Source organism: Typha angustifolia, chromosome 9 (genome assembly GCF_048772165.1).
Source record: "Typha angustifolia cultivar Huaian chromosome 9, ASM4877216v1, whole genome shotgun sequence".
NCBI lineage: Eukaryota > Viridiplantae > Streptophyta > Magnoliopsida > Poales > Typhaceae > Typha > Typha angustifolia.
In genome coordinates this window covers 11,935,882-11,960,738 of record NC_133247.1, presented here as the reverse complement: position 1 = coordinate 11,960,738, position 24,857 = coordinate 11,935,882, and the positions used below count along the sequence as shown (strand labels likewise).

General features: G+C 35.8%; 1 protein-coding gene across 1 annotated transcript; it reads left to right on the top strand.

The window, feature by feature from the left end:
* The first annotated feature begins 691 nt into the window (after nucleotides 1-691).
* LOC140766706 (bifunctional dethiobiotin synthetase/7,8-diamino-pelargonic acid aminotransferase, mitochondrial) lies at nucleotides 692-24,055 on the top strand. Its single transcript, XM_073106278.1, has 14 exons — nucleotides 692-1,532; nucleotides 1,802-1,972; nucleotides 5,039-5,300; nucleotides 5,556-5,639; nucleotides 7,180-7,300; nucleotides 8,031-8,179; nucleotides 16,413-16,507; nucleotides 19,088-19,203; nucleotides 19,286-19,432; nucleotides 21,169-21,302; nucleotides 21,391-21,522; nucleotides 21,638-21,772; nucleotides 22,443-22,555; nucleotides 23,404-24,055. Exons 1-14 carry the CDS (start codon nucleotides 808-810, stop codon nucleotides 23,636-23,638), a joined length of 2,619 nt encoding a protein of 872 aa, XP_072962379.1. The 5' UTR covers nucleotides 692-807; the 3' UTR covers nucleotides 23,639-24,055.
* Nucleotides 24,056-24,857: the final 802 nt, after the last annotated feature.

Here is a 24,857-nt window from a genome sequence, read left to right as displayed (position 1 = left end):
AGGCCTAGGTTGTATTAGGGCTTGAGATTGGCCACCACTTTATTTCAAGGTGGTGCTCGAGTTTGGCTGCGTTTCACTTCTTCTTGACCTTCACTCATATGAGAATTTGGCATGTGTTTAAAAAGTGTAATGCTGCTGCAAATTAGATATTTAATAAACAGTTTGGAGCACTTGCTATGAGTTTATTTTAGGGCCAAGTAACCCCTAATATGTGAAACATACTAACCTTATTTTTGATACTTCACATGTCATGTATGGTCGAAGCATAAGTTAAGATTAGCTCATTTTTTTTTAAAAAAATATTAATAACCTCACAGTTTTCAAGTTTTTGATTAAACTAGTTTTTTTTACCACTTGATAAAATCTAATTTATTATAGCTCTAATAAAAACATTAATCAGTTTAGTATTTTTATTGCTAGGCAATTATTTTTTTTAATGCTGAAAGATTAAGGTAAAGGAATATATATTCATAAAACGCTGAATTGATTAATTTTTTTAGGATCGGACAGAAATATTAAATTGTAGCATTTTTGTTTAGAAATAAAATACTGATTAGTTTAATATTTTATTAAAATTATAGTAAAATAAATTTTGTTGTTAATAAAATTGAACAGTATTTTATTTTGATAAAAATAAATTGGAACAGATAAAAAAGAAACTCCACAGTTCTCCGTTCCCTTGTTCTTGGAAACGCCGCCATTATCAAGAAGAGAAGACTCAAAAAACTGAGAGAGAGAGAGAGTTTAAAACGTCGGCTCCAACGTTCTCTTCAATCCACTGTTCTTCCCTTCACTTCGCCGCCTGCGATGCCTCCTCTCCACCTCTCCCTCCTCCTCCTCCGCCCTCTCCGCCGCCGCTTCTGGCGGCCTACCTCCCACTCCATCCATTCCTCTTCTCCGTCTCATCTCGACCTCACCCACCCCACCTTCACCATCTGGGGCTCCAACACCGGCATCGGCAAAACCCTAGTCTCCGCCGGTCTCGCTGCCTCCTTCCTCCTCTCACCCTCCTCATCCTCCTTCCTCTACCTCAAACCCCTCCAGACCGGTTTCCCCGTCGACTCCGATTCCCGCTTCGTCTTCCGCAAGGTCTCCGACCTCTTCCGCCGTCACCACATCTCCTCCTCCTCGTCCTCGTCCCCTTCCTTTTCTCTCCTCGCCTCCAACCACGTCATCAAATCTTCCCCCGCCGCCTCTCGCGAGGTGCTCGGCGCCGCGCCCGAGGGTTCGTGCTTCTACGAGGCGGCGAAATTGGGGGCCGGCGAGCAAAAGGATGAAGAGGTTAAAGAGTTTAAGCTGGTTTGCAAGACATTGTATGCGTGGAACGAGCCAATCTCACCGCATCTGGCGGCGGAGAAGGAAGAGTTTATGGTGGATGACACATCGTTGAGGGAAGCATTGGGGAAGTTCTTGGGTTCTTCCTCGGGAGAAGGCGATGGGTGGAAGGGGGTGAGCGTTTGGAGAGTGATTGAGACTGCTGGGGGTGTCGCGAGCCCTGGGCCTTCGGGTACTCTTCAGTGTGATTTGTATAGGTATGTGATTTCTCTTTTTCCTCTCTTGTTTGGTTCTTTGTTTGTTAAGAAGGATGGTTCATGGTTCTTGGGTTTGGGACGTAGTAAATATTTTAAGAGTTAAACTTATTGTTTTTGTCGCATAAAGTCTGATCCTTAGTGGAGGTAAGTTATGCCGCTCTGTAGTTTGGTGCAAATGAGGAGATGTAGTTTGTCACCTAAATTCTTGTGTTACTTGTTTCTCATTCATGATTTTGGTGAATCGCGTCTTAATTATGTTGGGAAATCAGGCCTTTCAGGTTGCCCGCCGTTCTTGTTGGAGATGGTCGTCTGGGTGGCATTTCGTCAACCATTTCTGCATATGAGAGTTTAAAACTCAGAGGATATGATGTTGCAGCTGTTATTCTGGAGGATCATGGATTGTCAAATGAAACAGCGTTGATTTCTTACTTGAAAAACAGGTAATGTCCATGCTTTCCAATCTGTTGACCTTCTCCTCATCTTGATCTTCGAAGCTTTTAGTGAATACTTGATGTTGTTGTGCATTTAGCAAGCAGTTATTAATGAGATTATCTTCAATTATGGCCCATTATTTGCACATCAATGTCAAGGCAGCAACCAAAATGGACACTTGGCCCTAACCATTTTCCTCAGTTTTATTCAGTTGAGTTCTTAATATGGTCTCTGCTTATCCATAATGTGATATGACGGCAACTTCCAATTAGATTATTTACTTGCTTTATTTGAACAGTATAATATCAGCCTAATGCGCAAGGATGTTTGCATCATTTTGCTTGACCATTGGATTGCTTAATAGATTAGGTAGTCAATTCGGAGTAGGCTAGGTTAGGTTAGTCGGCTACCTCAACCTTTTGGGCATCCATTATAAAACTCTAGACTTCTTCTCCATTTTTGGATTTCCCTACATAACTCTTTGACTTCGCAACCTTTGGACTTTCTAACATAATTTTTTAACTTCTCAAGCCTCAACCTTACCTCCCAAAAAAAGACCTTTGGTCTCCCCTTTTTATAAACCTTAAATCTCTCATCTACTCTTTATTTTATTCTACTCTCTTTCAAAGTCCTTGTGAGTTTCCACCCTTTACCTCTTTTCCACAGATCCCCCATAATCTTGTCGATTTCTTGTTATCTATTTTATCACTCTGCTTCATTTTATGTATTTGCTGCTGCTTTGAGGAAATTTAATGAGGACTGTTGGTTCTCTTTAATTGAAATCAAAGGTAAGGCCTAAGATTACACACTATCCTTACCATCGGGTGATATCCAAACCTAGACCTAACTTTAGCCTGCCCGAAGTCTAATAGTTGATTCATTGTTCTCTTTAGCCATATCTTTTTGTTATAAGATTTGCAGGTTTGTTAAGTTTAAGCTGTATGGGTTTAATCTTGCTTATATATTAATAGAAAACTTTATGGTCATTTATTGTTTTTGATATCCGTATTGCTGAATTCATTTAGCCTACATTTGATCGCATGTTCTCCAACATTTGTTTTCAATTGTGAGTTGCATTATAATGTCTGTTGACTGGTAAGTAATTAAGTAGTATTTCATTTTGTGGGTTCTATGTATTAGTTTAGATTTGTGATTTCTTATTGGTTTATTTCTTTAATTTTCTTTATATATTATTTGGACATGGCTGGCGTCTAGGTGACTGCTGGCTCTTAAGTGATGGATAGTCCCCTAACCTTGCAACTCTTTTGAACATATTACTATGAAAGGCATAAGATTTTGTAATAGTAAAGCAAATTGCGTCACCTAAATAGGTAATGAATAATCAATACTCTTATCAAGAATTCATAATATGAACCTAAATATTTTGTCAATTGGATGCATTAAGCATTGTATAGTTCCTTTATTGGAGAAACTCGTTTCTGTGGATTGCATTCAGCAGTGATGATTGGATGGGGCGGCACATGTTGTGCTGTTGGCTTGATGTCATTTGCACTTAGAGTGCATCCATCCATCGTTGCCCCTAATGGTGCTCATGCTGCACCCGTACTGTGAAATCTGAGTTGGCTCTCGGGTGGCACTTGTTGACAAGACTACGAAACCCAATATGATTTCTTTGAGGTTCCAAATGACCATTCTGATTTTAGAGAGTGGCGGAGAAGGGAGGAAGAAAGAATAGGGGAGTATTACATCATGTTTGCCTATGAATTGACTGGATCTTTGGTCCGAATGTAAGATTTTTCTTGCTTTTCCATTTTGAGACACGATAAGGAAAAATCTAGGAATAAACTAAATTAAGATGGCTGAATGTACCAATACAAATTGCACTGGTTTTAAGAAGTGTGCTGATTGCTGAACTCAATGATGGTCGTGTTGATCGGCACTATTGTGTTGGCGATGTATCGGCACCCGGCATGAGGGGTGCAGCACGACACCACACCCAGCAGCGATTTGTTCGTCGCCAGCCTTGTCGTCGCTCATCATTTGTGTGCTGGAGGTCGTTGATTGAGGCGCCGCTCACATTCGACGCCGACGCGGATGCCCTAGCTCGAGGATCTTAAGTTTTTATTCAACCCACACACGACCCGCCCGAGCTTTTCTTCCTTCTCGAGCTAGGGCATTTGCGTTGTTGTCAGATGCGAGCGGCGTCTCCATCGACGACCTTTGGCATGCAAATAACGGTTGATGACGAGGTTAGCGGTGAACGGCGACGACGAGGCCGAAGAGTGAAGGTGAGTAGTCTTCCTCCTCTTTTTCTCTCCCTCTCTTGTGGCACGGCCATCCTTGGCTGAACTATCATAGGTGTAGGCTCCAGTGCACTACATTTTAGGGAATACACTTATGCATATCTGCTAGGTTAGCTTGTAAAATCAACATAGCCCTTCTTCAAGGGTAAAGCACCTAGAGCTCTATAAAGAGCTCACTTTCTTCTCGAACAATCATATTTCACTCAGCTGTTTGGCAGAGTTTGCTAGCTCCACATTGCTTTAATTGCCTGTGGAGCTAATCTACTACCTCGTCATTGGTTTTTCTAATCCGACTTTACTTTCTGAATTCAATGCTCCATTATATGTGATATTTTGTCATTTTGTGTAATGATGACACTATCTTTATGACTCGCACAACATTATGTTTGTCTCCATCAAGGTGCTCATGTGATTAGTATGAAGCTATGAATATTGCACTATTGGTTCTTATCATTCAAGATGTTATTCAGGCAGTTATGTTTAGTTGTTTGGGCATCTTTTAGTATTTTCATGACTAATCATGCACTTTCTCCATCAGGGTTCTCCTAAATATGATTACATCAAATTTATCACTCATATCATTGATCTGAATGATTTAAGGTATTTGTTTGTCGTAACTTGATTTCTATGGTACATACTAGTGTGTAGTCAGCCTCAAATCAAATGTAGCTGTTCTCTTTTCTAAGGATCCTGTGCTTATAGCCTTGTACTGCCGTTTATCCCAAAAATCCTTTAAATAATTAGATATAGTAGTCTTGAAAGTCTGTTAATGCCATCCTCAAATCTAATGAAATTTTTTTTTTAACCTAGGGTTCCTGTGCTTGTACTTCCCCGTATCCCTGAAGATCCTTTAAATAACTTGATGGATTGGTTTGATGAGTCTGGCACTGCCTTTAGTTCTCTTCAGAATGTGATGTTATCATTTCATTCAGAAAGGATCCATAGATTGCGTAGCATGCAAGGAAAGGCAAAGGATATACTCTGGTGGCCTTTCACTCAGCATGATCTTGTTCCTGAACATGTTGTTACAGTAATCGATTCACGTTGTGGTGAAAATTTCTCAATACATAAGGTTTGTCTGGAAGAATGTCTTATTTACCTCTCTAAATTTAGCTGTTATGAGATGATAGTACTTTGTTTCTCTTGTTCCAGTATATTGTATTGGACTGAGAGTGTGTGGACGTACACTTTGATATTATTATGGTGCTATTATGCTCTGTTTTGAGAAATCATGCATACTCTTTTAAGCGGATATGTCATACGGAATTTCATTTATTTATGTGTATTATTTGAAGTGCTGACCTATACTATATCACTGTTCTTTTAGGCTACAAATGGTCAAGGAATGATATCTCCACAGTTTGACGCATGTGCTAGCTGGTGGACTCAAGGCCCTGATTCTACTTTGCAGGTCAGTTATACGTTAAAGACTCCCCTATTCAGAAGTCTAATGTCATTGTTTCCTGTTGCTATTCCTTGCCCTATTATCAGTTTAAAACATCTCTCCCTTTATTATGGGGCAACTTAATTATCATTAGAACTTGCAACATATATCTTTTTATTCTGGTATGTACAAGAGTGTCCATTTATCTGGAGGTTCCGACAAGCATTCAGTGTATAAATTTTTAAAAGGGTTATTCATTTTTGAGTGGTCCAATTTGGTACTTATCATGTTGATTAATACTTAATACTGATCGGTAAGGTAAGTGATCCTCTGTACTTTGCTAATTCAAATTGAAGGGTTATATAAGATCTCTCTATATGTGTGATTCTGTATATGAATGCAAAGTAAGAAACAAATGATTTAAGAAATTGCTAAAATGTCTCGTCTACTGGCATTGTCAAATGGCAAGAAGCAGTCAGTTTCAGTAATGACTGATCTGATCCAACAATTGCTATTTCAGTCCGAGCCAAAGCATATGCAATTAAATTTTTTGTTGGGTGATATGCTCCTTGGTTCTGTTGCAATCAATAAGATAGTCTTGTTACCTGCCTTACTTTGCTTGAATTTGGTCCCCCGGGGGGGCTTGCACCAATATTGAGATGCTGAAATCATTTGTCTTGTTGGGGGTACATTAAACTTCAAAGATATTTTAAAACTGGTTTGTGACCTGTAGGGTATAGCTAGTTGATGATGATGATCTTTAGGAGAAAAGCCAAAATGTTTTATGTTGACTCATCCATTTGTTGAAGTAACACTTTAATAAAATTGAGGATGGGAATATGAGATCATGTCACCATTATAAAGTTTTTTTTCTTCTGACATATACGAAGGCTTCATGTTTTAACTATTTGAACAACTGAGAGATTAATATAGAGTAACCATCTTGACTTATGAATTGAGACTGGAAGTGAAGATTTGCTCTATAGTTTCTTATTTTCCTTTCAGTTTCACTGCGAGGAACCTTCCCATTTCTTTCCTTTATTTGTAGTTTTGTCAACGTGAAACTTTATGTCACAGGTTTGGTATGCCATTACTAGTAAGCAGTTCCATTTGATTGTGATTTTTTTGTCAACTCTTTTGTTTGTCTTCAGTCTTTGTCATGTTGCTTTAGAAAAACCAAGATACTGTTTTCAATTGCATTCAATAATATATCAGTATCTCATGTCATGGTTTTTAGATGTCTCATACTTCAGTAGGGTGTCTTTATCACGTTTTGCTCTTCAATTAGATGAAGTTATTATATAGGACTCAGATCCTAGATTTAGCCTTTTACCCCTTTCCTAAGTGCAAACTCTCTTTTGTGACACTTCACAATACACGTTTTACATTGACCACAAGTTCTGTTTCTACATAATCTCACTTAGTTTTTGGTACATATAAGAATTTCATTTAATAAGATTGGTGTAAAGTACAATAAGCATATCACTTTCCCTATAATTATATTTTTCAACATAAAGATGCAGCCAAAACTATTTTTCCAATTCATTTCTGGCTTAGGTGGTTCCAGGCTGAACTTGCAAAAGATATGGGTTATTCTGCTGCAAGGTATGGCCATGTGATGTTTCCGGAGAATGTGTATGAGCCTGCACTGCATTGTGCAGAGCTTTTGCTTGAAGGAGTTGGAAAAGGTTAGCGTCATAAATATTTTAGTGTTACACTTTCTTTACTAATGACGCTTCTATATATAATTTGGAAAAAAGATGAATTTTATTGCATGCTTTGTGAGAAATCTGCAAAAACAATTTGTTAATCTGATCATGCTTCTATATATAATTTGGAAAAAAGATGAATTTTATTGCATGCTTTGTGAGAAATCTGCAAAAACAATTTGATAATCTGGTCATGCTTTTGCCATATGGAAGAATGCCACCTTTATCTCTATTGAGCTCTATCTTGGATTCCACAACCTACAAGAGGGTGGCAATTTGACATATCTTATTACTCAGTAATACGGATTTTCTGATTTTTGTTTTGTCGCGCCCTTTTGGAATCTTTTTTTTTCCACCTTTCAATAAAAAGCTTTGTTTTGGAATACCTGTGCTAAAACTGGTGTTGAGATATTTGTATGATGTAGCATTATGCAAACATGATATTGCATTATAAGTATTGTTAATTTTATACGAGATATTGCATTATGCAAGTGCTGTGAATTTTAAGCATGACTTGCTTATGTTCTCACTATATGCTCTCTGTTTGCCAATTTACGGGCCAAAGTATCATAAATCGAATGGATGATGCATCCTTAGAAATAGATATAATGTGTTCTCCTGATAAATTTTTTTGGATAAGTTTGTACATGTGGACCTACTGGTTGTTCAATAAAATTATTTATCCTTTTCTGCATGTCATGTTTGACAGGCTGGGCTTCTCGAACTTTCTATTCTGACAATGGATCAACATCAATTGAAATTGCACTGAAGATGGCATTTCGCAAATTTTCGCTTGATCACAGAATTCTTGTGGATTGTGACAAGGGAATCTTGAGTGAAAGATCAGTTCAGCTTAAGGTGAGTTCTACTTTTTGCTGGTCTGTTGTCTCCTTCCTAGGAAGATTAATAGTGGATGGATCAAATCTTCCAGTTGCAAGACTTCAATACAAGATATGTTATTTGACAAATTGTTATTGAATATGTCATTGAATACTTCCTGGTTAAATATTCATGTTTTTTTTATTAGTGATAGGTTCTTAATTTACAGGTAATTGTAGTAGGGTGGCCCTGAACAGTTTTGGATAACTACAATCTATTTATTATTCTTTCCATATGCCATTGATTAAATCACATTCTTTGTCTGACATGGGAAGTTTCCCCCTAGTTGATCTATGTGCAATAGGGTGTTATCTAAGTTATTTATCTAAGATGGCTATGGTACACTACAGTATCTCAGGAATTAGGATAAATATCTCGTCTGCACAACTTGCACTAGTACTAAAAGAGACTTTATTTTGGTATGTTTGTCTAAATTTCTTAAAATTTAATTGAAAATATCTCAATGTTTATTTTATATGCATCGCTGATGATTTAGTGTCGTGTTTACTTGAATATGAATAGAATGTGTTGCCAGGTTGTATAACATGTGTCTTGTGATACAAATCTAGTATGAATGTAATGTTTTGGAGAACAATCGACCCAAACAAGTAACTAAAGTAAAATATAGTAAGCAATAACTGATAAGAAGTTAATTGATTAAAAAGATCACTACTAGATGGAAGGAGAGAAAACCAATCAGATAAGGCAGTAACTTCCTCAACTCTCAAATAGGTACGTTGATAGTAGAAAAGCCTAAAATATGGTGTAAGAAAAGACTTCAGAGTTTAGGTTTACCAATAAATGGAATAGTAGTGCTTTTACTTTGAAAACCAAGTCCTTTTCTTCACGTCCGGGCACCCAAAGATTCTCTTTCACTACTGGAATCTTTTGGACAGCAGCAATAACCAACGAAAAAATAGAGGTTGAAGAAGAAGAGAGGTTTAGATAGGAAGTAGAAGAGATTAGAGAAGGATCTTAAGATAGAGTAGGAGAAAGGGAGAGAAAGAAAGAGAGAGAGAGAGAGAAGAAGAAGAAGACCACAGGGGAGAAAGTGAGAGATCTCAAATAAATCTTATTCCAACTTGTCCTTGTTTCTTATGCAATAACCCTTAAATAGGTTAACAACTTTAATTCTAGTTGATTCTAATAGAAACTTATTTCCTAATAGGACTCTAATTGATCATCTTACCTAAATTGATTGATCCAATTTAGGTAATAAATCAATGTGGACATCCCCCACATATAAGTTTACCATAACTATCAATTGAGATTCTAATAGGAATTTATTTCCTAATAGGATCCTAATTGATTAGACCTTACCTAAATTGACTAACCAATTTTAGGTAATAACTCAATACGGACATCCCCCGCATATAGGCTACCATATCTGTCAATCGACTAATTCAATTAATTATTTGAATTAAAAATCAAAAATCAACAATTAGACCAAAATTGGACTCGAGTAATTCTATTTTGGTCAAATTGAAGATGATGCCCACATCAATTCCCTGTGGGTGGGAAAAATCTCGACTCCGACGAGATAGCCTCCATATATTTCTGGTATAGATCTTCTCGTAGTCTTCGTAATTCATCTTCTTCGATCCAGCTAGCGTCAGAAATGGAGCGATCTTGCCATCGAACCAGATATCGTCGATGTGTACCCCGTCGTGTTTTGGTCTCACGCACATCAAGTATATCATCAATCTGGTCAGTATCTGTCGACTGCTCAAAATGTAGTGAACTAACATCTGTTGGTTGCATTGGGCCTCCATGATATGTGAACAAATCAACAACATTGAAGATCGGCGAAGTAGACATCTCAAGTGGAAGTTCTAACAAATAAGCATTACTTCCCAACTTCTGCAAAATACGAAAAGGGCCAAACTTTCTCCTGCTTAGCTTGTTGTGCATCCTAACTGGAAATCTTTCCTTTCTAAGGTACACCATCACAAAGTCACCTACGGCAAAATCTTTCTCCCTGTGGTGTTGGTTTGTTGCTTCCTTATATTTGTTTGTAGATACTTGCAGCTTTTCAAGAATCTCTTGGTGCACTTGGTGAATTCTTTGAACATAGGTTTCAGCATCAGCACTATTTCTTCCATTATATGATATTGGGGTTCTATCAAGGTAGTGGGAAATAGGATAGCCATATATACTCTCAAATGGTGATTTTCCAGTGGATCTATTAATGGAACTATTGTAAGCAAATTCAGCTTGAGAAAGAACTAGATCCCACTGAGAGGGTTTCTCTCCAGCTAAACACCTCAATAGGTTACCCAATGATCGATTAACTACTTCAGTTTGACCATCTGTTTAAGGATGATATGCACTACTATATTGTAATTTAGTGCCCAGTTTAGACCATAAAGTTCTCCAAAAATGACTCAAAAATTTTGTATCCCTATCTGAAGTAAATGATTTTGGAAAACCATGTAGACGAACTACTTCTTTGAAAAACAAATTTGCTATATGAGATGCATCAGATGATTTTTGACATGCAATGAAATGTGCCATTTTAGTGAATCTGTCAACAACTACAAGGACTGAATCAACTTTATGTGCAGTGCGAGGTAACCCTAGTATGAAATCCATGGTAATATCTTCCCAAGGCATAGTAGAAATAGGTAAAGGGGTGTATAATCCAGTGTTCTGTGTATGACCCTTAAAAGATTGACATATACAACAGTTTTTCACATACCTCTCAACATCACTACGCATCTTAAGCCAGAAATATCGCTCTTGTGCTAAAGAAAGGGTTTTATGCTGACCAAAATGTCCACCTAGCCCACCACTATGCAAATCATGAATTAAACTTTCTCTTAGAGAACCAACAGGTATGCATAGTTGTGTCCCACGAAATAAATATCCCTCATGCAGTAGAAAATATGATGTTGAATCAATACCATTTTCTTGGCATGACTGTAGGATAGGTCCAAAGTATGGATCATCACTATACTGACCTTTAATTGATTCAATGCCTACAACTTGTATTGACATAGTAACCAGTAAATTTGATCTCCTACTCAAGGCATCAGCTACTCGATTGCTCACTCCGGCTTTATGTCTCAGATGAAAAGTATATTCTTGTAAAATGATGACCACTTAGCATGTCGCTTACTAAGATTTTTTTGTGAATTTAAGTAGCGTAATGCTTCATGGTATGAATTTAGAATAAATTCTCTTTGAATCAGATAATGTCTCCAATGTTTCAATGCTTGAACAATTGCATAAAACTCTAGGTCATATGTAGAGTAACGAGAACATGTACCATTTAGTTTTTCACTGAAGTATGCGACAGGACGTCCCTCTTGACTAAGGACTGCACCAATACCTATGTGAGATGCATCACAATCAACTTCAAATACTCTATCAAAATTAGGAAGAGCTAGCACTGGAGCACTAATCATCTTATTCTTCACAAGTTCAAAACTTTCCTCGGCTACTGGATTCCATTGAAACTTTCCTGCCTTAAGACAATTAGTAATTGGAGCTATTATAGAACTGAAATTGCGAATGAATCGTCGATAGAATGAAGCTAGCCTATGAAAACTTCGCATGTCACTAATCGTCCTAGGTGTTGGCCAACTCTTTATGACTTCTACTTTATCAGGATCAACTTTTATTCCTTCAGTTGACACAATATAGCCAAGGAAGATCAAACTATCAGCTAGGAAGGTACATTTCTTAAGGTTGATATATAATTGATGTTCACGCAATGTTTCAAGCACTTTCCTAAGATGGTTTAAATGTGTTTCAGGACAAATGCTATATATAAGAATGTCATCAAAATACACCACAACGAATTTACCAATGAATGGACGAAGAACATGATTCATGGTATGCATAAATGTGCTTGGAGCATTTGACAATCCAAAGGGCATGACAAGCCATTCATATAATCCTTCTTTAGTCTTAAAAGCAGTTTTCCATTCGTCTCTAGGACGTACTCGTATTTGATGATACCCACTCCTAAGGTCTATTTTAGAGAAGACTTTTGCACCACTCGACATGTCCAACATATCATCAAGCCTAGGGATCGGAAACCTATATTTAATCGTAATTTTGTTGATGGCACGACTATCAACACACATTCTCCAAGAGCCATCTTTCTTTGGTGTCAAAAGTGCAGGTACAACAACTGGACTCAAACTTTCCTTAATGTACCCTTTCTTTAAAAAATCACTAACTTGCCTATACAACTCTTCATGTTCAAAAGGACTCATTCGGTAGTGAGGTAAGTGAGGGAGACTAGCTCCAGGAATTAAGTCTATGCGGTGTTGAATTTCACGTAATGGGGGTAGGCCATTAGGAAGTTCATCAGGTGTGAGATCTGAAAATTCAGAGAGTAGTGGTTGGATTTTAAGAGGGATGTTAGATGTTTCTTTGATCTCTTTACTCATCAAAGCATACACTACGGGTGATTCAATCATGTCATGCTGGAATTTATTCTTTTCAAGAATCATCATGGTTTTATTATCATGGCTTTTTGTCTCTTGTTTCCTAGGATATGGTGCATTCCTTTGTGGATGTAAAGTTACTTGTACATTGTCCTTAATAAAAGTGTATATATTTTTCTCCCTATTATGCATTATCTTTCTATCATATTGCCAAGGTCGACCTAACAAGACATGACATACATCCATAGGTACTATGTCACACCAAACTTCATCCTTATATGATTTGCCAATTGAAAATTTAATTAGGCATCTAGTTGTAACAGGAACTTCACCCCCACCTATAAACCAGGCAATCTTATAAGGTTTATGTAATTTATTAGTTTTCAGATTAAGCTTATCGACCATTTCTTGAGCAACAAAATTTTCTGTACTTCCACTGTCTATGATGACTGAACATAATTTTTCATTCGATGTGCAAGTAGTGTGAAAGAGACTTCGCCTGAGCCACGCATCCTCATGTGGAGCCCTTGGCGTTAGCATTACACGATGCATGACAAGTAATTGGCCTTCAGTATCACCAATTGCTTCATCTTTAGAGATGTTATCTTCTAATTCATTCTCATATTCATTTTGACCTTCATCATTAGTTAACTCATCTTCTTGTTCAATCAAATTAGATTGGTGTGTGAACTTTCTTAGAGGACAATCAGATGAACGATGACCAAGTTGCCTACATTTGAAACAAGTTAAAGGTGTAGGTCCTAATATACCTCTACTCTTAGCAAATACATTAAAATTGGACTGAGGAAGGATTGTTTGTGTTAATTTTGGTGGTTCCTTCCCGACAACTTGCATCCTAGTGGTGCCTTTATCTGAATCAATTCTACGAAACCCTTGTCTTTTAAGTTTAGCTTCAGCCTTTGTGGCTTTGCTATAGGCTATGTCAAGGCGCAAGGTATCACACATGGTTAATTCATCTTAGATTTGAGGTCGCAACCCATTAGTGTAACGGGCAACCTTTTGCTCTTCACTTTCTTGTAGTTCATTTCGTGCAAGTAAAGAATAAAATTCTTCAATGTATTCTTGTATAGTTTTGGATCCTTGTCGCAAATTTTGAAGTTTTTGGAAAAGTGTTTGTGTATAATCAATAGGTAAAAACTTCCCCTTAAACTTTTCTTTCATATGGGTCCAGGAATTGATTTTATCTTTTCCTTTTCTGATTTGATCATTTTGGATTTGTTTCCACCAAATTAACGCATGACCTTTCAATTTGAGACTAACAAATTTTACTTTTTTGTCTTCTGGGAGTTCTTTCCATTCAAAAAATTGGTCTATATGGTCGATCCAATCCAAAAATTCATCAAGTAATAATCGCCCTTCAAATTCGCTAACATCAATCTTAATTCCCTGATCCCACCTATCAACAGACCTATGTCTCATATGATGTGCATAATAATTTCTATCATCATCACTCCCTATATCTTGGACAAAAGTGTTGCCTTGTCTAGATGTTTTAGGAATATTCTCTGGTTGTGGATTGACTTGGATGTTACCTAAGTGTTGTAAAATTTGATTCATTCCTTGTTGTAGTTGTAGAACTTGATGTTGTAATTGTGTGACATCTTCTCTAATATTAGTTGTGTTAAAATTTGCATTTGACATGATTCCAAAATAAGCTAGACAGATAAAGAAACTCTTTTTTTTTTTTTAAAAAGATGCTGAACTATATCTATATGCAAGCAAACCCAAGAAAAAGAAAACTTGCTCTGATACCAATTGATACAAATCTAGTATGAATGCAATGTTTTGGAGAACAATCGACCCAAACAAGTAACTCAAGTAAAATATAGTAAGCAATAATTGATAAGAAGTTAATTGATTAAAAAGATCACTACTAGATGGAAGGAGAGAAAACCACTCAGATAAGGCAGTAACTTCCTCAACTCTCAAATAGGTACGTTGATAGTAGAAAAGCCTAAAATATGATGTAAGAAAAGACTTTAGAGTTTAGGTTTACCAATAAATGGAATAGTAGTGCTTTTACTTTAAAAACCAAGTCTTTTTCTTCACATCCAGGCACCTAAAGATTCTCTTTCACTACTGGAATCTTTCGGACAGCAGCAATAACCAATGAAAAAATAGAGGTTGAAGAAGAAGAGAGGTTTAGAGAGGAAGTAGAAGAGATTAGAGAAGGATCTTAAGATAGAGTAGGAGAAAGGGAGAGAAAGAAAGAGAGAGAGAGAGAGAAGAAGAAGAAGACCACAGGAGAGAAAGTGAGAGATCTCAAATAAATCTTATTCCAACTTGTCCTTGTTTCTCATGCAATAACCCTTAAATAGGTTAACAATTTTAATTCTAGCTGATTCTAATAGAAACTTATTTCCTAATAGGACTCTAATTGATCATCTTACCTAAATTGATTGATCCAATTTAGGTAATAAATCAATGTGGACATCCCCCACATATAAGTTTACCATAACTATCAATTGAGATTCTAATAGGAATTTATTTCCTAATAGGATCCTAATTGATTAGACCTTACATAAATTGACTAACCCAATTTAGGTAATAACTTAATACGGACATCCCCCGCATATAGGCTACCATATCTGTCAATTGACTAATTCAATTAATTATTTGAATTAAAAATCAACAATTAGACCAAAATTGGACTCGAGTAATTCTATTTTGGTCAAATTGAAGATGATGACATCATCTTGTCTCCCTTCAGTGTAAGGTAAATATAGAAGGGTGTTACTTGGTGTGACATGAGGTTTTTCTCTTTCATTCAAGATATTATAGGTTCATGTTTTGGAAACACCCTCTTTAAATTGAAGGTCAGGTATTGCATGCCCTCCCTCTTCAGACCTCTGCATTAGCAGGAGCTTAGTGCATAAATGACTGATGAAATCTACAGTTCAATTCATACAGTGCTGAAAGTCAATCGAAACTAATAAGTGTTTTTTTTGGCACAATTGAAAGTTGTCTTGGAATTTGTGAAGATCCTACTTCCACCAATGAACATAAGAAAATCTCAGATCTGGTGCAAATACAGAACAAACTTGGATAAGCATGCATCTATTTTTGAAACTATATATCAGGTCCTGATGAAATTTAAAAAGTGTGAAATGTGCTAAGAGTTACCTGGAGTAGAATCCAAAATGTCAAATAGTCAAAGTAGAGGATAGCAGTCTATGACTGCACACTGAATAACTTGTCAATTTGGTATCGTATTCCTATTATTCTTTTCTTTCTCACTAGTCTTGAACAAGTGAAAATAACTGAAAAGAGGATAGGTCGAACTGTCGATGTACATTTAAAATGTTAAAGAGGTTTTCCGTTATACCAAACCAAACCATTAATTAGAGCCCATTATTTTTATATTGATACCAGAGGTCGATGTCTAATTGGTACCCCTTGATTCAGTTTGGTATGGTTGGTATAATGTGGCATGCAGTCGTGCTAACCTAGAAAGTCAACTTTGTGATGTGTATATGTCCGTATTAACTCATTGCTAGCCCCTATGCATTTATAGGCTACATTGTGATGTAAGGTTTGTGCCGGTCGCATTTTGTTAGTTTGTACAGGGTATGCTTTGTAGACATGTTATGGTATGAAAGATAATTCAATCTTCTAGATGCACTTATTCATCAAGTTTAACAAGGATGGTTTCATTGGTGACTGGAGAAGATATGGATTCCAATGATACATTGCTGAAATGACATATGACTGAAGTTTGGTGTCTTTTCCTCTTCTGAATGATAGAAATTTATCATCTAGTAAATGAATAATCATTCTTCGTAATCTTCTCTTAGGTTCTTGCTCTCAATGGATCGTATCATGGTGATACTTTGGGTGCTATGGAGGCACAAGCTCCATCATCGTACACTACTTTTGTTCAGCAGCCATGGTACATATCCTTAATTTTATTAGTGGTTTACAGTTTATTAAGTTAAAAACAATTTTTTAAAATTTTTTCTTGCAAATATAATCAAATAATTTTATGTTACTTACTGGAGGAATAAATTTTGATACTGGAAAGTACTGATCTGATAATAATACTTTTTTGTAACAGTTAACCAGGATTCTGCTGCCACTTTTCCTCTAACAAATATTTTCTTTCAATGCAACAATACCTTATGTCTATCAAGAATATCTGAGTAGATCACTTATTCAGTGTCTTCTACAGCTTACAAATGCAAAGATAAAAATCTGCAGAAATTAAGTTACCTAACAGAAACCATATGTAAGGGTACAATATGGAAAACATCCAATATGATGAAAGTGCATGATCTTTGTGTAAAAAAGTCTGATGTATTTTTAGCCCCTGAGCATAAAAGCCATAGAATAAAGAAGCGAATTTGTGCTTAAAAGTTCACAAGTTGCAAGCTACTCTGCCAAACTTGTCGAATAAATTCTTTAGTTTTCATCGAGATGTGAGACAACATATAAAGTTTACTTTGCTTGACTTAATGCTATTAGTGTCCATTATTTTATCGATTTAGTTGCAACACTCTTATGACAATTTTTTTTTGATTACCAAAAACACAATTCATTTTCAATTTTTTCACCTAGGATGGTTTTGGTTTTTCTTTGCAACTGAGATTTTCCTTTTTTCCCTTTGAATAAAAACTCATTGTTATGATACGTAACAAAACAATGAAAAGAATTTCGCTTTATCTGTCGTTTCCATTGTCTTCTAAGTTCAAAATAGGTCTAAGTTTTTGCTTTATCGCTCGTCTTCTTCACGTAAATCTCCTTTAAGGTTTAATAAAAAATTGTTTTATGCCATTGAGAAGCAAGATTTTCTATTCCATTATTCTAGCAAGGTATCTTATAGGTACATGGTTGTATTTCTCCTATCCATCATTATTACTCAGGTACTCCACTTATTTTGCTGCTTTGATGTATGAATTCCAGTGCTAATCTTGAAATTTTTGTAGTTAGTAATGTTTTGTGGTTCTTGTTAATTTATTTTTGCCCTATGCTTTTTCATAGTTCGTCGTTATTGTTCGTATTTCTTTAAGTTACTACAGTCAGGGAAAGAACGAAGCAATATATTATATATACCCACTTTGTAAGGTTTTGTCTTACCATTTATTGTGAATGTTGTCTTGATTTTGTGGCACTATTATTGGGACTATTTCAGTTGGTTTAGGCATTTCGTATTTTATAGTTATTATCAGGATCACTAGTCTGCACAGCGCTAAGCAGTTACTTGGAAATTTTTGCACTTATTAATCTAGTAGTTCAAGATTATTGAATGCAATTCACAGTTATTATTTAATGTAAATTACTTTCACAGTTTAATTATGAAATTTACAGTTATTGAACACTTGTATTGTTGTGAACAAGCTCCTTAAGTTTACTTAGGTCATAATTAGTTTGTAGTTTAATTAGGAAATTTCACATTTAATTAACTATTAAATCTACGTAATTTCTACTTTTATCTATATTTATTTGCAGTTATTGAGCTTAATATATGTTAAGAGAAAAGTTGATAATTAATCTTCTTAACTGCAAACTGATACAAATAAAAGTACAAAGTATGTAAATTAACTAGTTAATTAAATGTGAAATTTCATAAATTAATTGTACTAACTACGAACTAAGTAAACTTAAGGGGCTTGTTCGCAATAACTTAGAATAACATTTTCAATAAATGGTCCCACAAATTCATACAAAGCGAATATATATATATATAGTATATTGCTTCGTTCTTTTTCTTTATTGTGGTAACTCAAGAGAATACGAACAATAACAATGAATTGCGGGAAAACATATTGTAAAAATAAATTAATAAGAACCTTAAAGCATTGTTGACTGCAAAAGTTTCAAAATTAGCACTGAAACTTATACATCAAAGCAGCAAAATAAGTGAAGAGAACTCGAATAATAACGATAGACAGGAGGAAATACAATATTGTGCCAATGGTGAGGATGTGAGAAACTTTGCCAGAACAATGGAGCATAAGATCTTGTTTGTCGGTGGTGTAGAATAACTTTTGTTTTGATTAAACCTTAAAGGAGATTTCGGTGAATGAGACGAGCGATGAAGCAAAACTCGACTTATTTTGAATTTAGAAGACGATAGGAACACGATGAATGAAGAGAAATCCTTTTTTTGTTGTTTTATTACATGCCGTAACACTGAGTTTTTATTCAAACTCATTAATTGTATCTCTTTAACTGTTGGGCCATCTCATCGTATGAAAAGGGCAAAATTGGAAGGGAAAAAGAAGGAAAAACCTCACTTACATACGAAAACCAAAACGAGACTAGGTGACAAAATCAAAACTAAGTGTGTTTTGGGTGCAAATCACCCAATATTGTTTTGCCCTTTTGGAGGGTGTAATATGAGTTCACTTCTTCCCTTAGTTCAATTTTTAAACTTGAAATTATTGACACTGTCGAATTCTGAAGAATGAGTTCTAGGTCAGTGAGAAAAGGAGGTTTACCTATACTCAAACTGAGATATGTCCTGCTGCAGGTATTCAGGAAGGGGTATTTTTCTGGATTCACCAACAACATTTATTTGTAATGAGATTTGGAATCTTTCTCTACCTGATTCTCTACAGCCGTATCAACTGAAACCCGAAGATATGAGTTAGTGAATTTTCACGTGGCAAGTTCTGTTGCATCTAATATTTTTATTTGTACATACTTATGTAGCCTTTGATTCTTTCAGGATTTAGCTCACTTGATGAAGTGTTCTCTCTAAGCAGAGACTCTTCAGATGTTGCTGCTAGCTACTCTGCTTACATATCAGAGCAATTGTCACAGTATTCTGCTTTGGGTTGCTCAACATATGTCGGAGCACTAATCATAGAACCAGGCAAGTAAATTTTGTTGCTGATAGTTTCAATCTTTCTATCATGAAATTGTAGATGAACTTTGATGTGATGAAAGTTATTTGGGAAAAACTGCAGCTAATCATATTTTTCTATTTTCGCTGCTTTAAATTCTATTCATGCAATTTATCATTCTTTTGTTCACATCATAAATGTAACTGTTTGTCTCGAGGTTCTCATTCTGTTTGATTGTAACTTATATGTCTTGCCACTAATGTACTATTTGGTTGTTGGTTTGAGTAATACAAATAACTTCCAGTGGAGGTAAGGCTGCATACATCTTAGTTCTTGCCCTCTCCAGGCCCATAGCATAGTGCTCGCATACTTGCAATAGGAAATGCACAAGTTTTTTTTGTATGATGGCTTTCTTGAAATGTCTCCATGTTTTCTCAGCTTGTCTTAATATCTCATTGACACTCTAGTGATGTGACCTTAATAAGTTTCCTTTTTTGGATTCTCGATCATGCACTTTGTTGCTTGGACGGACTGATTGTCTTTTCTTTTTCTTTTTTCTTTCTTCACCATCTTGCAGAGTTGCAGGCACAACATATATATAATATTCGTATTTGCAGAACTACAGTCTGCCTTTCTATTTATCTTGGTTTTTTTTATGGAACATGATAGTTTGTATGATTTTAGCTGTAGGTTTTTCTTTTGTTAATCTTATAGTTGAATGTTGCTTTTCAGTTACTTTCTTTCGTATTATATCTGACTAAACTGTTAAATTGTTCCTTTAGCATAGAATCAGACAATTTTTCTTGCAAATCTAGCCTTATTGTTAGTAATGTTCTCTTTCAAACTTTCATTTGTTTCCCTTCAGGTTATCCATAGTTTTGGTTACAAAGAATAGACTGAGAGAAGAAAAGACAGAAAAATAAATAGAAATTTGCAAGACACTATTGCTTTATTGATCATTTCGTCAAAACTGTTGACATGACAAGTTCCTTGTTGAAGGATTTGGATTCAAATCTTAGTTGACTTAGATCCCTAGATTCTTTCTTATCTATTTGAGGCTGATGATGAAAGAAAGAAAAAGGAAAGTGAGGTGGGAAAGCACCAGATGGATGTTGATTATATCAATATTTAGTAGAGTTTACCCTATGTTATGCTATTATTGTAGCAGAATAATATTCTAGCAAAGGAGAACTGGCATGTTTGTAAAAGGGGAAATTCAAAGTAGACAATTGTAGATGGATAGATATATTTTATGTAAAATCTTAAGTACTTTGCTGTTGTTTTCCATGTTTTTATGGCACAAGTGATTCCCTGTTCATGGGTCACCACTCACCGATTATTTGAGATTCTTCGTCACCGTATCCACTAATATCTTTTAGCAAGCTTAGAATTATCTCTTTTTAATGGTCTTTACTTTTCATTTTTTCTGGTGAAATTATTTGCACACTTGCCAATATTGAGATTTGGTTGTGCAATCAAGTTCCTTCACAGAATATATAACTTAAGCTGTAATTTGCAAGAGTTTGTGGGGGTAAAGAAAGTGTTATCTGGCAAGGAATAATAAATGCCATGTATCCAAACTGTTATGATTCAGGCCCTGACAAACAGTTCTAGTTTCCATATATATATAGGGAAAAAAGGACGAGTTTGAGGGGCATAGTGGATCTTTATTAGTTATACTGATTTTCGATTGCATTATTTTATTAGATTCATAAAAAAAATAATGGTCAACATCACAAATTAAAGAAACAAGTTACTATTTCAGTCGTACAAGGTGCTAGTGGAATGCGCATGATCGATCCACTTTTCCAACGGATTCTTGTTAAGGAGTGTCGAAATCGTAGGATTCCTGTCATATTCGATGAAGTGTTCACAGGTTTCTGGCGTCTTGGCAGGGAGGTAAAGCACATTTATACTTACTAAAACCTTTACTTTTCTGTATCTTTTTTTTTTCTTTTTTCCTTCTTGACCTTTCTTTGTCTTGCAGTCTGCTGCTGAACTACTAGGTTGTCTGCCAGATGTGGCATGCTATGCCAAACTGATGAGCGGAGGGATTATACCATTGGCTGTAACTTTAACAACAGAAGCTGTTTTTGAAGCTTTTAAGGGTGACTCTAAGGTACTCAGTATAATCTGAAGAGACAGTTTCTTTAGATATTCTAGGCATGATTCCTAGCCTTACCCTTTACTGGTTATAGCTGAAATTTATATATCTTCTGATTGTCTTAATTCAGCTAATGGCTCTCTTACATGGTCACTCTTATACTGCCCATGCCATGGGATGCACCGCAGCTGCAAAAAGCATTCAATGGTTCAGAGACCCTTCTACAAATCATAACCTTGACTCAGAAGGAAAGAAACTGAAAGAGGTATGTTTGTTTTTGTATCATTGACTTGGTATCATTGCACAAAACATAACAAGAAGATTTTCCTTTTAGCTTCTAATTGCAACTGTATATCTCACTTATTGTTCTACACATGTATGAAAAGGCTTATTGAGAGTACTAAATTACTACCAATCAATAACCTATTGGAAGCTAGAAGTTTGTTGTGATTCTTAGTGCAACTGAATTTCTGGTCGCTCTGAATTAATTCAGCCTTAATAGTTTAGAAGCTTCATGCTAGACTAAAATGCATGATAGATTTCAAAAATGACCAAAAGACTTCACTGTTCCATTTTTCCCATCTGTTAGAGTTGACCTAATACTAAATTGGCCTTGTACTGAATTTCATATATTACACATTCTCCATTTTCTCAACAACTGTCTGTGTAGGTGTTGAACATCTTTATGTTGCCTTTTTTAGCATCAGTTAAGAAGTTGCCATATATCTTTGTGAGGATTGAGCTTATTTTCAGGTAGTTCTTTCTTCTATATCTGTTTAGTTGATGCATGGTCCGTTCCAACTTTGCTCTCCATATTTCTTGGGGGAAGAACTATTATGGTGGCGTTTTTCTTGTTGCCCTCGTGGAACATCAAATAAATTATGATTTATTATATAACTGACCTTTAATGCCTTATTATGTGTTAATTATTGCAGTTATGGGACGTGAAACTTGTGCATCAGATATCATCCCTTTCTAATGTGCAAAGAGTAGTAGCCTTGGGAACTCTTTTTGCTGTTGAGCTCAAAGCTGAAGGCTCTGATGTTGGGTATGCAACTATTTCATTTTATACTTTGCTAGTTTCTGTGACCCCCTAAACCCTAAATAAAAATTCACTTATTTCTGATGAAAAATAGTAGGTTCTATATGTATGTGACACAAAAGCAGGGTATGCACTGAATGGGAGGCATTACAAATTAGCTAATTTTCCTTGCATGACACATCCATAATTGTGAACTGCTTGTTAATTCTTTGTGGGTCTTTGTTTTTTTTATCAGTGATACAGACTTCATGTCAAGGAGATCAAATCATTGTCTATTGTGATTCTCAAAGGAGAAAGCCATTGTTTTCAACGAAATGGAGAGTTTCTTAGTGTGCCCATAATTTAATCTTTCATGATGATCAGAAATATTTGCCATCAATATATATACATTTATCATGTTCTTATTTTGTCAAGCTTTTTAGGAAACCTTTTTGTCATTATACTGTTTTCTTTGCAACATATCTTTTGAATTTGGTATTAGCTGCATCATTTAGTTCTAGGTTGTCACTGAACCAGCCATTGTCTCTCTCAGTCAGCATTTAATATTTTATTATACACCCTACGTTTTCATGTATTTATTGTCTACAACCTACATTTTAATATTTTTAAATTGCACCTGCACCCTACGTATTTATGGAACATTCCTATGTTTTAGTTAGGTTCAGCTTTTCTTGTCAAAGATGAGTGCCCAAGGATTGCGTACTAGAGTCAAGCCCCGTGCTATGTTCTGGCAAACTGGCACGGCAATCTTTGTGAGCGCCAATTCAGTTGGCCCTCTTAATAAGAGCTTCTATTCCTTGTTAATATATATAATATTTTGACAATGGTTATCATCTCATCTGATTCTCTTCCAGATATGCATCACTATATGCGAGCTCTCTAATCCAACAGCTTCGTGAGGATGGTGTTTACATGAGGCCTTTGGGGAATGTCATATACCTTATGTGTGGCCCATGCACATCTTCAGATTTCTGTACTCAACAACTCTATAAGGTCTATCAGAGAATTTGCGACTTCAATGCAGGTACAGTGAGAGAAATTCAATCTCATGAGAATGCAAGTGAATCACAGACTGTTGTAGGCTCGTAGCTTAAACATCTGACATGTCTGTTGAGTAAAGACAAGTCAGTCTAGGGGGAGGATTCAACTAATCTCTGGTTCTTTTCCGAATTGTGATAAGTTTTTGGCGGATGGTCAAAAGACCGTAAGAATAAAAAGAGTTCTTATTCACGAGTGAGCTTTAGCTAGCAGTTTCTTGTTCTGTTTTCATACATCTCCCTTAGGTAAATTATGTGATACACCTTTCGAGATTCGGTGGAGCAAAATTCTGGTTAACCCATTGCAGCAGTTAACAGGTTGTATTCTTCCTTCTAATCCAGTACTATCTGGATGGAGTAGTAATTTACCAATTTATATGCTCATGATCAGATAGTGTTGGAAAGGATATTATTTTTTTGTTGGAAATGCATTGTTATTAAATAATAGAAGAAGATTTACTCTGCTCTTTGAGTATGCTGTAAATAGTTCATTGAAATGATTATCAGCTGAACTAATCTGGTAGAAACAACAAGCACCCACTGCACACATCAATTACCAAATGCAGTCACATTGCTTACAACTTTAATGAATAAGACACAACTTCTTCATAACATGCTGATGATATAGCAGTATTTGTTGGCTCTAATGCTGTTGTTTTCACTATATTATTGTCTCTTTTTTTTCATCTTAGTCATCTGCATCTATACTCATAACAGGTTATCTGCTTACCTTTTATTCAATCTGTTCATATATTACTGTCAAAAATGTGGAAATGCCATCCAGCATTCCCTTTTCTGGTGAAGTTCTTCGATAGCTGCTGCTGGCATTCAGTTCTCGAGGAAGCAAAGCTTGCACTTATGCAGTGATATGGTAACCATTTTTAGCGGACTAAATTTGAAAATACTAACTCTTATTACAACAAATCATACTGCCACTAGATCTTTACTCACATATAAAAAGTGCAAGTCCATCTATCTCACTTTGAAACTCTTGGCATGGATTTATAGGGCTTGATGCAGATGTGGCGAGATATAACCTTTGTTTTTATCCAACATCGGTTGTTTTTAATAATACATAAAACCTATTATTTTGTATAGCATAATCTGGTACATAGTTAGACAATTAGACAAACCCTTATGAGAAATAGCCCAATAGAAACCTCATCAAATATGTATCCCAATGACTATTAGGAAAGTTGAATTCATGATCTTTGTTGTGGATTAATAAGATCGAACTACTGAGTTAACGGTGGTTTCGAAATACCCTACTG